This window comes from Otolemur garnettii, unplaced genomic scaffold (genome assembly GCF_000181295.1).
Source record: "Otolemur garnettii isolate 467f Iridium unplaced genomic scaffold, OtoGar3 scaffold00070, whole genome shotgun sequence".
Taxonomy (NCBI): Eukaryota; Metazoa; Chordata; class Mammalia; order Primates; family Galagidae; genus Otolemur; species Otolemur garnettii.
Genome location: NW_003852465.1, coordinates 1,752,654 through 1,768,029, shown reverse-complemented (window position 1 = coordinate 1,768,029; position 15,376 = coordinate 1,752,654). Strand labels below are relative to the sequence as shown.

The following is a 15,376-nucleotide window of genomic DNA, read 5'->3' as shown; positions in this document are numbered from 1 at the left end:
AAAAAAAAATAGGTGAAGTATAATTGTAGAAAAAAATAATAATTAAGTTAAGGAAATTTTACGGTGATAAAATAAAACATAAATATAAAAAGTCCATGAGACTAACACTGCAGTAACCAAAATTCAAACACAAGTAAGCCAAATAGACAGCAAAATTATATGATATTTGATAAGTCAGTATACCTGCACTTAGCTATTTCTTTATTAGGAAATTTAACCTTGAGTAAAACTTTTTTGAAGAATTATGATACACAATTAAGGTCTCCCAACATAAAGATAGCTCCTACCTACTAAAACGTGTACAAGCTTAAAACACAGCATGAGTTCTTTTTCAGATAATATGGTGGATGAGGTTACTTAGACAACTTTCCAGCTAAAATCAACTGAAAATGCTGAATAATTTTTAAGTATTAAAAATGTGGGACATCTGACAATACCATAAGGAATATTAGGGCAAAATTTTAATAAGAGACAAAAACCAGAGAGGTCATTTAGACCCGAAAGCAAGATTTGTCCTGAAGAGATGTGTCTATTGAGACAAAATTGATGTGTTGTTTTGGCTGCTCTGTGGGGCCCATGGAGAGAAAATGCAGTCTAGGACCTGCCTAGCACAAGGATTCGTAATAAAGGCACTGTCCCCATAAAGCTAGTCCCAAAAAGGACAGCACATCTGGCGTAAGTGAGGACCAGAAATGAACATGTCCACATTTCCACCTTCACTGATCTATAAGGAAAATTGCTTTGGTACTGGTGAGGGGGGCAGAGGAGTAAACGACCCAGAAAATTCTGATTCACATGCTTTCTTTCAAGAAGATTCATAGACCAGTTTGATATCAGATGGGCAGTTAAAAGAAAAAAGAAATCTCAAGACAGGAATTCAGTTTAAAGTAATTTGTAGCGAGAAAGTCCAGCAGAAGCCATGCAAGACCTAGATATGGAACTGCAAAACTCTAATGAAAGACACTGGAGAAGATGAAGGTAGAGGAAGAGACGCCTGCGGTCAAGAATAGGAAGACATAACACTATAAAGATACTATCCTGTCCAAACTGTCTTCAGATTCAAGGCCAATCCAAGCCAAAGCACAATGTGGCTTGTCTTAAGATTTGACAAAGCAGTTTTCATTTTATATAGAGAATTTAAGCCTAAGAAAAATGAAAAGACATCCCCAGAGGAGAAAAATAAGCAAGGAAAGGGGACTTGTATAAAGCTACTGAAATTAAGTCAGTCATACTAAACATAGCATAGACAAGTTGGTCAATGGATATGAATGGAGCTGTGTATATGTGCGCTTGTCTAGACAACTCACTAAATGCGCACATCAGATCAACGGGATAAAAGGAGAGAATCTATTTTGTAAGTGAAGACACCAAGTTTGGTGGTCCATATGGAAATAACCCAAGTGTGGATCGATGCATGATTGGATTGGTAAAATTATATGTGTACCACAGAGTATTATTCAGCCATAGACAAGGGTGAATTACCCTATAGCTTGCCATACATAATGCCCTGCCGTGTATAATCCACACCTACATTTTTGGCCTAAACTTTTAGGGAAAAAAATTTTAATTTTCAAATTCAAATTTTTACTTGTTAATATTAAGGTTTTTCGTATTATAAAGGAAGTGTAGGATTTTTAACAGATCATGGTACAAAAAATTTTATGTAACAAATAATTACATACAAGAACAGATAGCAGGTAAAAGAAATTTTATGTACCAGTGACAAACAGTACTACTTATATAAGATGTGCATCCTTATTTTTCCCTCAGAACTTTAGGCAAAAAGTACACATTTCACACCGAGAAATACGGCAATACTTTTGGTAACAACCTCAGTGAACCTGAGACCATCCTTGAAGTACTGCAAGAATAGGGAAAAAAAATTGCCATATGTGCTCACTTTTAAATTGGAACTAAATGATCAGCATACAGGTGTATATATGGTAGCAAAACTCAATGGCATGAAGCAGGTGAGAGAGAGGAGGAGCGTACAGCTAACTCTCACCTAATAGGTACGATCCACACTATCTGGGGAATGGACATAATTATAACCTTGACTCAAACTGTATAAATAAATGCTTGTAACCAAAACACCCGTACTACTATAAGATTCTGACAATACAAAAAAAGAAAAAAAAGAAAGAAAGAAAAAGCAAATTGGATCCAGATAAAAATGTCAATTTCAGATGGATTAAGAACATAAATGTCAAATGCAAAACTTATGAATTTTTGAAGAAACTGTAGGAAAATATTTTTTTGACTCCAAGGGAAATACAGACTCCTTGCAACAGGATCCCAAAAGTAATAGCCAGAAAGAAGAAGCATTGTCAAATTTATCTATATTAAAATTAAGAAATTCAGCTCATTAAAGGGTACCCTACAAGAAATAATGAAAGCAAGGCTCAAACTCAGAAAAAAAAAATATGCAACAAAAAAATTGCATCAAACCACATTCTTTTTGATGTCTTTTTCTTATTTGACTTATAGGCAAATAACCCCATAGAAAATGGAAAAAAGAAAAAAACAGGCATTTCAAAGAAGAGGAGATAGATATCTATTACCTGCATGTGACATAATCAGGAAGAAGCATGTGGGGACTTGTAGGGTATTGACAATGTTCTTTTTCAGAGATGGTGGGACTTACAGGAGGGTTGTATTGTAACATTTCTTAACTCTGTGTTTACATATGTAATTTCGAAGATTATATATGTGTGTGAATAATATACAACATTCTATACAAAATAGTAACAAATTCTCACTGTGAGAATACCTGGGCAGAAGTCGGCCTTTCTTGAGGATTTTCTTTCAAACACATTTTAATTAACTTCTCAACGGTGGGCCACGGGGCACAACCATACTCTTTAACAGGATCTGAAACATCCAAAAACATATCAGGCTGGAACGTCACAGATCAGAACAGTTATATTTCCTCTCACTAACAGGACAGGTCCAGATAGTGCAAAGGAAAATATTAGTCACCAGAATCCTGTGTTTACTGGGAATTCACTTATTATAAAATTAAAGCTCATGTTAACTTCACCTCCATTAGAGATATTTTTAAAAAGTCTTAATTTTTTATGCTGTAAAAAGAGACCCAGATGCCAATTCAATAAAATAATTTTCATTCCATACCTGCATTTTAAATAGGCTTTGAAAACACTTTTGCCCATAAAATAGTCTCTATGACAGTAAGTTTTACTTCCATAGTAAAAGTAGGAAAGCATTTAGTCCTCATATTCTCACTGTGGGTTTGTGCACATTTGTTTTTTTAAGAACAAATTTCTGAGAACGTCTTTCTGTAGGTACAGAATAGAGGACTGGAGACTTCCACTGGAAAACCAACTGGTTAGTAAGAAAGATGACCTAGATTGTATCTAAGGTTCACCCAAATAATAATAAATTTCCTTTGGCCAAAATCTTTAAAGGTCACATTCAAAAGAAGATAAAGCTATTACCCCGTATCTACCACATGGTGGACACTCAAAATGTTTCTTTATCTTTATCTTTTTTTTTTTTGAGACAGAGTCTCACTCTGTTGGCCAGGCTAGGGTGCTGTGGCCTCAGCCTAGCTCACAGCAACCTTAAACTCTAGTTCAAATGATCCTCCTGCCTCAGCCCTCTGTAGCTGGCACCTGCCACAATACCCAGCTAATTCTTCTATTTTTTCGTTGAGATTGGGGGGTCTCCTTCTTGCTCAGGCTACTCCTGAATGCCTGAGCTCAATGGATCCTCCCTCCTTGGCCTCCCAGAATCCTAAGATTACAGGTATGACCCATGGCACCTGGCAAAAACAGTATTTCTTAAATGAAAGGCAAAGCAGAAAATATGAAAAAAAAAATCTAAATAAATTTAAAAGGGTACTTTATAGTAGAAACTAAAGTAATGGTTCAGGAATGAAGGACAAAGTCCTGAAATCTCTTGAAAACATCAGACACCATTCAAAATGAGGATGGAGCTCATTAAATCCTCATTAGCCAATTTGTATTAATATTTACTACCAAAAGTTAATTATTATAAATAATTCAAGCTTCCATTCCTGCATATAAACTATTTTATCCAAAAAACTGAAAACACTCCAGGCTAATGGGCCAGTAATTCTTTATGAAACTAGAATCACCACATCTGAGGTTTTAACAGCAATTTCCTTTTCTGAGTATTCTTCTAAATGTAACACCAAACACGCCAGTATTGATTTGGGGCTTTTGAAGGCCGAAAACTGCTACCTTTCTCATGTGATTTTGATTCAGGTGTCACAGGATTTAAGAATATTACTGCATTAAACAAAAATGTATCAGTTTATTCATGAAATTAAGCATGCAACAACAATTAAATAACTTGAAAATGAAGCTGCTGACATTAAGAAAAAAAATCATTTTATTGTAGATGAAATAGAACTTACCAGGCAATTTTCCTTGTATTGCTAATTCATCAAACTCATTGGGAAACTTCAGGCCCTCTACTATTCTCCCTCCAGTTGTTAAAATGTCGTAGAGTAGCAGACCAAATGAATAAACATCAGCCTGTTGGTTATAAATGACATTTCCTCTGGCGACTTCAGGTGCGCGAAACCCTGAAAGTAAACAGATATAATAATAAATATGCCCAACTTTAGGGCCCATACACTCAGGAACACATACACTTGGGCTATATGCCAATTAAGAGAATCAGAGAGATGAGTTCTAAGCCAGGCTATGTCATTTCTATAATGAGACACCTTGATCAAGCCAATCGCCCTGTACCAGGACATGTTAACCCCGAGGTCAATCTTGAAAGATAATAAGATCCTTTAATCGTTATGATAAGATCTTATAGTTCTGTTATATAATCTTCAGTAAGATTATTTTGAAGGATGATAAGGATAAACATTCAATAATAAATTATTAAATAATATTCATCATGAAATAAAGGATGATAGAAAAAAAAAACTATCATTTTTCTCATTCCTAATAATAACTATTCCCAAAGCAGTGTTTTTAAAAAAGGAGGCTGAGGGGTAAAGATTGCTAGACTTCACTCCTAGTCACCTTAACCCGACTAAAATGTCAACACCCTCACTGTTTCCAGAATTTGCAATTCTGTTCCTTCTAACCAATGAAAACATAAATATAGAAACCACAACTAAAACAAATGAAAGCCCTCTCTGTCAGGATCCTACCTGAAATCCTTTTACAGAGAAATAAACCTCTCATTCCATAGAGAGATAAATCACTTTTAAATTTTTTGGAAAAAAGAGTAATTTCAACATTATTGATAATAGTAAAAATGTAAACAGTCAAGGGAAAGCCAGCTCTAAAAGGGGAACCAGTTAAACAATGTATACTAAGCAGTAACTTACAAATCATCGCTTAATTGTTTCCTCATTTTTCTTTTTTTTTTGGCTGGGGCTGGGTTTGAACCCACCTCCTGCCACCTCCAGCATATGAGGCTGGCACCCTACTCCTTTGAGCCACAGGCACAGCCCATTTCATCATTTTTCATAAATAAAAATAAGATGTAGTCTATAACTCTGGATAGACAGAAAGTTATCAAATATGTGAAAAAACCAACTGAATTGCTTTTCTTAGCTGGGATCCTAGTCTTGTAACGGAATGCAGGACAATTCATTTAGAGACGGCATTGCATAATGGGTGCAATTTAATCTCCAAGATTCATATTAATACGCACAGAGAGCAGGAGAGAGAAGAACAGGCAGGGCCAAACGTTAATAATCAGCATATTACTGTGTCAGGACAGAGTGCATACTGTACTATCCTTTTGACTCTTCTGCAGGCTTAAAGATTTTCAATACAAAAAGATAATGGGAATATCCATAATGAAAGAATAAAAAGAAACCTATCTAAATGCAGTAATGAGTATTCTATGTGCTGATAATTGGTATAAATTGTATCTTCTTTTTTAAACATCCACAGTTTTTACAATGATCATATACGATCGTTATAGTAAGGCTGCAGCTAGGAAACGATAATAAAATGTGAACTCGCAACCGTCAAGGAGTAAATGCCTGAATTTGGAAACAATTCTATTTAACAGAGAGTCCACCAGCAGAAGATCAAGTTCAACAGTCCTTCACCATGTTGGAAAGGCAGGAGTGGAGACAGCAGAAGGGTGGAGATGGCAATTTGAACACGAGAGCCCCTGTGTGATGGTTGACATTGCCCTTGGTTTTTATATATGTAGGTATAATGTATATGAACATATCATATATATGATAGTATAATGATATACCGATATGCAAATGTTTATTATTATGTATATCAGTGTGATTTACATATTCTATTAAGTTACAAAAGCAATCTCTCAGTCTTCAATGCACCCTGCATTTCCTTAGAAGAAGCACATTTTCCTGAATCATCATAATACCATCCTCATACCTTAAGCTAAAGAACTGTATAAGCAATTAAGATAGTTCTGAAGCATATCGGTAATAAAGGGTACGTGTGACGTAACGTAAACAAATTACAATAGCCCCTAATTCATATGATGTAGTATTTATAGACACATCTTATTGAATGTTTCCATTTAAAATGCACAGGCATCATCTGGGGTAGACAGATAAGGACTTTCCATTCTACAAAGGACATAATCCTTTCCAGAATTTTCGTAAGGCCATGGAGATAACCAATGGCAAAGTCAAAAGTCCTTAAAAATAATGAGTTACTCACGCATTAACTAATTCATTAACAATCTTTATACTTTCTTTCTTAGAATTTAAAAGGGATTTTAGAGACTTATTTAAATCCTAACTGGTTGGTTGTAATTCACTCAACATATTTATTAAATATCTATTATATCAAGGTATTCAAAAGCTATTAAAAGGTTCAGTTTATTTTTTTCTTGATAAATTCACTGGCAGAATTGGACTTGCCAGATCTCAGAACAGGCAAAGATTCGAGGGTCCCTTAGTTTAACGTCTAGCTTCTCCTCCAGCACACACATCCTTTACAATAGTTTTTACACCTATAGGGATCAATCCACCGATCTTATTGCTGTGCAGAAAGGTGGAATATTTAACAATGAGTCAGTCAGAGGACACAAAGATAGATAATTGTGAAGATAAGGACGGGAATATTTACTTCAATACAGAAATGCCTTTAACCTTCTTACCTTCCTCCCTTCAAAAGAAGTATCTTCTCTGATGGGAGCAAAATATTATTTATATATTCAGAAAGTACCTCAATTATAATACCCTTGTAAATGCGTCTTTAAACTTATCCAGTGAATTTCTAATGTTCTTGATTGCAAAAACAATTTCTTGATGAACATTACCGTGCTATGAAATGGCAGAGCCAGTTTGATACTAGGTAAATGTTAAATAAATTGTTGCCAAATGCATAAATGAATGAATCAAAAATAAATATGATTTCCCCTTGGAGAATTATCATAACAATTACAATGTTCAAATGCTTAGGAAAATACGCTTCATTGTCTAAAACTATTCTTAGAAGAACTTTCTCAGAGAAGCCTGTAACAAACACAGGGAGGAAATACAGGAAAGATCCTTAGACCAAGAACATTAGAAATGTATTAATCAGGCCTGAATCAGTATAGCGCATGGAACAGAGATGCATTATTTTATTTCTTTTTTCTTTTCAGGGAAGTATGAGTAGAGTATGTTTCACAATCTCTATCCAGTATACGTAATTTACCCAAAGACGGTTGTATTTATATTGACAGAGTTAAATCCATCAGTCAGCATTCATCTAAGTCAACAGGCCGACTGTCACAGGACCCAGAATTAACAGTGACTCCCAAGAGGATACAATATAAATATATCTGTTTGACTGAGTTAAAGTTGAAACACTCCAAGTTATTTAAAGTTGAAACTAGTCATGCCGTATTTACTTTCAAAATGTAAACAGACACCCCACTGCGGTCCTAGTCAGTGACCGCGTCATTTCTGTCTTTGCCTCTCCAGCTGCCATGGTGCTGGACCAGGGCTCTGCTCTCCAGCTGCTCGGGTTTGAATCTTGTCCTGCCCTACAGACATTTTAACACTCTGTAAACCTTTGTCTCCTCTATAAACTAGAAACAGTCATAAGATCAACGCCAGAAAGTCCCCAGGATAAAGTGGCATAATCAGCGTGCGGAAAGGGCTCAGTACAAACCGGACACCTTGCTCCTGCCCTGGTCAGGTTTGCCCCTCTTCCCATCCTCTCTGCCATCAACAGGACGAACCCACACTCACTGGCACACACCGCAGGGTGGGTTAATACAAAACTGCACCAAAACTGTAACACACGGCCTTTTTAGTGCTTCTCAAAGTTTCCATGTTAAAAGATAGAACATTAACAGGAATATCCATGAAAAGGAAAAGACAAGCAGAAAACAGATCAGATGAGAGGAAACTGTTTTCCTTCCAAAAAGAACTGCTTGGGGGAAGGAAAAGTTTGGTGATGCCAGTAGTAGCCGTAACAGTGATTGTTATGTAAAATTTGAAGCAAAATTTAGGGCTAAAAGAATTAGAAGGGCTCTACCACTAATAAATACACTAATGATAAAGTGAAGGGCTTGGACACAGCAAGGGAAAAAAAGCACTTATAGTGTATTAAGCGGCCTGGGGGCAGAGCGGGTAAACAAGAACAGATCAGACCCTGGGTTTTCTGTCACTGACTTCCTCCATATTTATCTTAACATAAATCAATACTGGAGATTAAAAAGGATCAGGGATAAGTATCTAGTCTGGTATGAAGAATCAAACTGATATTAAACTTTAGATAGGTTTGACCAGGAAGTGAGATACATAAGCAAAAGGCTAGGAGTTTGAACCAAGTTAAACTGGGCTGACCATTAGCTGGCCCAGACCACCAACAGGAGCGGCAGGATTCAAGTCCAAGAACACAGTCAAAGGGGACCTGAGAGATCCACTGTCACACAGACTGGACACAGGATCCCCACCCCCAACAGACAGAGACACTGGCTGGGGGGACACAGAAGCAAGGAATTGCAAGCCCCAGGTGAGTGACCCGCCCACGTTGGTGTCACATGAGAATACCGAGCAGATCTTCCAAGAGAAGAAGACCAGGGTCCTGTGCCCCCTTTTTCTAGGTAGAAATGCATGCAACCTATGAAATTCTGTCCTTTAACATTGTTTTTCCAAATCTGTAGTTGACGATATTCATGGTTCTGCTCTTTTTTTTTTTAATAACTAACATTTGATAATTAAACTTCTTCAAGTACATGTTAGAGCTTCATGACATCTAAGAGAGACACGTCAGGCTTTAAAGCCAACAGCTCTGGACTGAGTTCTCGTCTGGGCCATATTGCCTGACATTCTGCAAATTACATAACCTCACTGAGCCTCAGTTTTTGAAAACAGTAACTAACTTTCAGCTCTGGCATTAGGGTAAGACTTCAAGTCTCTACCTGCATTAGGCCTGGCACACAGCAGGTGTTCAAATGATGAAAATTATTTTTATTTTTTTGTGATTCATGTCCATTTTGTTTCTTTCATTCTTTTTAATCCATGGACTGGGCCCTTAGTACAATCTCAAAGCAGAAGAATGGGGGTATTTTTGTCTCATTCCTAACTTTAAAAAGAATGACCCTAACATCTCACCATTACATACAGACTCACTACGGAGGCTTGTTACTGATATTGTTCATAAACTCAAATGTTCTTTCTGTTCCTACATGAAGAATTTTTATCATGAATAGAAACTGAATTGTATCAACTCCTCTCTGCTTTGTTTTGGTGATTATTTGGTTTTGGTTTATAATTTGTTAAGATAATTTTCATTAATGAATTTTTAAACTGTTATGTCCTTTCTTTATTGATAGGTATTATTTTTGATTAAAAATAGTAAGTGTATATATTTATGGGTACAATGTGATGTCTTGATATATGTATAGGGTGGCATGACTAAATCGTGCCAATTACCATATCTAGCACCTTGCTCATGTGTCATTTTCGGTGAGACATTTGAAATTTCTAAGTTATTCTGAAATATACATTATTACTGACCATAGTCACTTGGCTATGACGTAGCTCTCAAAACCTACTCTTCCTATCAGAAAGTGGTTTTTTCTTCGTTTGTTTATTTGTTTTTGGCCAGGGCTGGGTTTGAACCCACCACTTCTGGCATATGGGGCTGGCACGCTACTCCTTTGAGCCACAGGCACCGCCCAGAAAGTGTTTTTTTTTTTTTTTCAGATTATTCCTTTTGTGTGTTTGTGTGTGTCTCTTTTTTAAATTTTAAAGTAGTAGTAATGTTCAAATTTTTAGATTACATCGTCCTCACTTCCAAGGTAAAGTTCCAGTTGTAAAAGAGCCCCTCATCCAAGGGGCGTGGTATCCACCCACACATTGTGTCCATTCCATGAGATCCCCACCAAAGGCCCTCCCTCCTTCTGTCAATCATTCTTCCTTCCCCCACCACCTATACTATTGAAAAACCCAGAGACCCTCTCAGATAGAAGATATACTTTGAAGGGCTTATGGGGGTGCACTTTATGCCTCAAAGCCTACCTGTACCAAAGAGAGGACAGGCATTTGGAGCAGGAACAAAACCAGGCTTTGGAATCTGGGCACACTGGCTTACTGAAGTTGGGTGGGCAGGAAACAAGCTAGAACCTTTTCCCTAGTGAGATGTCCCCTGGTGTATTTTATTCTGTCTTAGATGTGGTGTTTTAATGGAGCTGCTACCATCAGGATGAGTAAAGCCACCTGCAGCATTGTTTACCAATCACTTGTTATAGAAGGAGTCTTCAGAGATGGAGCTGTCCTCCCCCAAACAGACACCAACCCCTGATTTTCTATTCCCTGCACAAACTGAAATATTAAAGATAAGAGTCTGTACAGATCACTGCCCCTGTGACTGTTTCTTACTCATCAGACTTTGAGATTTTAATGAACCTGAAAAGAAAGGGAGAGGAAGCTGAGAAAGGGAGGGAGGATCTTAGGGGGTAGACGGTGATGTGGAAAGAACACGGCTAAATATTGGACCACGAAAACACAAAAGTACAGGACAGCACAGAAAGCAAATCTTTACGAGCAGTGGAGCCGGTTCACAGCAGCAGTATCAGGATGATTAAATAGACATGACAAAAAAGCACTGGGGGTGACCCTAGGAAGGAACACACACACGAGAAAACGTGCCAGCGATTTCTGGAGATCGTAGACATGAGGGCATCCAGAGTGGGGATGTTCCACTTCACGTAGTAGCCTTTGCCATAGGGGCCCTTGCTATGCAGGGGCAAAAAGAGAACCTATATTATTTTTAAGTATTGAAATATTAACAACTTATACATCACGAAGAAAGAAAACTGAAATCCAGTGTCTATAGTCCTAAACTTCTATATCAGCTTGTAAGAAGGAGAACATATGCTTCCATCAAAAGCAGTGGGACCAAGGAAGACCCCAGGTGCAGAGACCTTATGGAAAGCCTTTGGAGCCAGAAGTACTTAGGAATTTATGCTTTTTTACCTTTAAGAAAGTTAATAAGGATGCATATAACATACGTTATATCAATCTTTAAGTAGGGTCAGGACCAGCCCCCTATATTCAAACTTGTATATATTTCTGCATATTCACATGAGTGAGAGCAATAAAGATTTTACTAAGCTTCAAGCCAGTCCAGGCAGGTTTTGCCACCAAGTAAGTTATAAAAGATCTTTAGGTGATCAGAGCTCTTTGGGTTCCACAGTTATGAAAAGCAGCTTGTGGATCTGGACTAGATTTGCCTCATACATGCCCAAGGTAGGTAGATTAAAGCCTTATGCTGTTACTTTTGTATCACCTCTAGAGTATTTAAAGATTTCAAGAAACTAACTTTTAAAAATATAACTTGACATCAAACACGCGCCCCTTTACATTCAGTTTTCGTCCTGGGAAATTGTATCAGTTGATATACATTTTTTTTTTCTTTACAAAGTACAATGACAAAAATCATTACGGAATGGTCACAATTATTCAGATAATGAGTATCTATTCACAGTGTGATAACTACAGTCCTCTGTGGACTCTCCTGAACTCACAGGTAAGGCCACTGGTTATGCAGAGAGAATTACCTCATACATGTGACCCCCTGCCTGGTGACCCCCTACCTGGTGTGACCCCTACCTGGTGTGACCCCCTACTTGGTGTGACCCTTACCTGGTGTGACCCCCTCCCTGGTGTGACCCCTCCCTGGTGTGACCCCTACCTGGTGTGACCCCCCACCTGGTGTGACCCCTACCTGGTGTGACCCCTACTTGGTGACCCCTACCTGGTGTGACCTCTCCCTGGTGTGACCCCTCCCTGGTGTGACCCCTACCTGGTGTTACCCCCACCTGGTGTGACCCTACCTGGTGTGCCCTCTGACGTCTTGATGCCCATCCGGCAGCAATACTGAGCGATCCCGTAGTCGGCGATCTTTGCGATGATGGCAGCATTGGGATACAGAGTAAAAAGCAGCACGTTGTGGGGTTTCAAGTCCCGGTAGATAATCATGGCTGAGTGGAGGTATCTGCCAGAAAATGCACAGGAAATCTTACTAAAATGCAATTGCATTATAATAATTTTTGTCATAATTTCCTTGAATAGGGATGTCCATTGTGCCAAGTGTCAAAAATTCTATACTAATGTTGACTCTCCAAGTTAAGAGAAGTTATAGAAGGAAATCAAAGCACTTGAGTCTAATATTAGAGAATGAGGTGATGCTTTTAAAAAAATAGGTCAATCTTAATAAATAAGTAATGTAAACTTTAAAAATCATCTCAGGCAAAGTCCTAATGTTTGGACCTAAGATTGACCTAATTTTTAAAAGCATCACCTCATTTTCTAATAGTAGACTTGAATGTTTTGTATACCTTAACAATGACGTAAAGGGAATTCTGAATTCCCTCAATGATCATGTGAATATCTTAACTATTTTAACATGTAAATAATGTTCAAAAAAAGAGTTGATAGGATTTTATTGTAAATCTCATTTTTTTAATAGTTTAGATTTTTCTTAAAACAACATAGAGGTTTATCTTAGCATTTAAAATTTTCTCTATCCTATTTACCTTTGATATTTATTTTTTTCTGATTAAAGTGTTTCCTCATGTTTTGGAGAACATATTCTACATTTTAAATGGCAAATCAAAGTATAAGGCTTTTTTCCAGCTATTAATCTCTTCCTTTATTTGAAGATACATTTTACTGTAAATCCAATTCTGGGCAGCACCTGTAGCTCAGTGGTTAGTGCACCAGCCACATGCACTAGGGCTGGTGGGTTTGAACCAAGCCTGGGCCTGCTAAAAAAACAAAACAATAGCCAGGCTTACTCGGGAGGCTGAGGCACAGAGAATCGCTTAAGCCCAAGAGTTTGAGGATACTGTGAGCTGTGACATCACAGCACTCTACCAGGAGCAACACTCATTTATTTATCTTTTATTTTTATTGTGACTCTGTCTCAATAAAAATAATAAATAAATAAAATCCAATTCTGTTATACATTAAATAAAAAACACTTGGACTGAGTTAGAATAAATAAAACACTGTGTTGGGAACGATGATGTTGGGTTCTATTAAAGTCCTCCCTGTTAAACATTGATCATCGCAACCATGAGCAACTAGGGCTGAACACTTCAGGCAAAGAATAAAAAGTAGTTGATATAAACAGAAATTCATTTCAACCAGGCCCTATGTATTCTGGAAGCACGGCCAGAGAGTTTACCCATCCCAACTACTAATGTTACCATTTGCCTCCTCTTTTCAGCCATCTGTAACATAAAGTTCTCTTCCCCCAACTCTGTCTTCCCTGACCGATGATGTCACATTTACTACTACCGTCCTTCCTGTGATGTCACACATAGTATAATAAGCTACCTTGAAAGAACATTTTTTATAGGACTCATTGGAATTTGTGGCTTTTGGTTTGGGTTCACATTACATAAGTCAATATTGACTCCCTTTCCTAGGACCAACCACGGCTGGAGGGATTAGGAGCAGTGTGGCAGGGACACCCTGAACTTTCCACCGCATGACGGCCCAGAGAATGTGTATCATTTAATTACAGAAGATTCTCTCTTCCAGGATGTAGTTAGGACACTTGACATTAGGCCCATTCATTTCAGTATACCCATTTTTGGCTGAAATAGAAGATAAATATACGAATGAGATTGACTTTAACAGTAAGTTCAAGGCTTGGAAGAAAAATTTACTAAGGGCTTACTGAAAGGCCATTAGCTACTGTTACCCTGCTACGGAGAAAGGCTGGGAGATTAAGAATAAAAAGGTTAAAGCCAAGTCACACATGGTTGAATAGCATCCAAATCCTTCACAATGCATGCCTCTTTTAGTATATTTATAGAACACAGGCTCTTTCTGAATACTTCCCAAAGGCTAAAAAAAAAAAACTAAAATAGTTAAGCTTCATTTGAAGTCATGGGCAGTGGGAAAGAGAATATCTAAATCAGTTAAAATGTTGAATTACAGAATTTAATCCTAAAAAGTACAGTCTTCAGAGCTTTTAATGAAATAGCGAAATAGCTTTTGAACACAGATCGTGTCTTCTTGATATAATTCAGCCATAATTTATGAACTGTGTGACAATGACTATTGTCAAATATTTTATTAAAATAAACTGGTCTCTATTCAGTTAAATAGTCATTCTTTAATCACGATCATCATAAGAGTGGCTAAGAAACCCTTTTCTTCATAATTTAAACTTTGTCTCATCCTGAATAGAAGTATCCTAAAAATAGAATGCATTCATTCATTTAACAAATAGGTCCTAGGCATCTGCAACAGCCAGGCATTAAAAAGATACACAGTCATCTGTGTATCTCTGTTTTTGAGGGGGGGGAGTCACAATTTGGGAGGATTATGCTTAAGGAGCCCTCATACAGGTGCTCAAACACATGGTCAAACAAAGTTACAGAAATGTGTGAATACCGTACCAGGAAAGGATAGAGGGGGAAAGGATGGCGAACTTCTCTCCCACTAGACTGTGAGTTTTCAACCTCAAGAACAATATGATTTCTACCCCTCCATCTCCAGTGCCTTATACAATGCCCTACGCATATGAGAGAGGCTAACTCTCCATGGAACAGTTGAGCTTTGTGGTAGAGATCAGTGATTCTCAACTACTGTGCCACGGGATGCTGGTGTGCCGTGAGAGGAACTTAGGTGCGCTGCAAAATTTTTAAAGATCATTAACTAAGTTAGTTTTGAAAGCACTTCAAAACAAAATGAGTATATTCTGTGTTTACTTTTCTAAATGTGCCATAGAAATTTAACTATAGATTCAAGCATGCTGTAAGATAAAAAAAAGTTTGAAAAATACCAGTATAGATGGTATTGAGCAAATGCTTGAAGAAAAGGAGTTGTCTAGGTAGAGGTAAATTTGTGGAAAGAAAAAAAAGCAAATGCAATGACAGAGAGACATGAGTAAAACTGAAAAATTCAAACCCC

General features: G+C 37.4%; 1 protein-coding gene across 1 annotated transcript in view; it reads right to left on the bottom strand.

Annotated features, from left to right (window-relative positions):
• LRRK2 (leucine rich repeat kinase 2) overlaps positions 1-15,376 on the bottom strand; it is a 140,077-nt gene that overhangs the window by 15,137 nt on the left and 109,564 nt on the right. The window contains exons 41-43 of the mRNA XM_003793534.1: positions 12,283-12,443; positions 4,400-4,570; positions 2,771-2,871 (exon numbers count right to left, since the gene is read on the bottom strand). Coding sequence (XP_003793582.1) covers positions 2,771-2,871; positions 4,400-4,570; positions 12,283-12,443 — 433 coding nt within the window. The remainder of the gene's footprint in view (positions 1-2,770; positions 2,872-4,399; positions 4,571-12,282; positions 12,444-15,376) is intronic.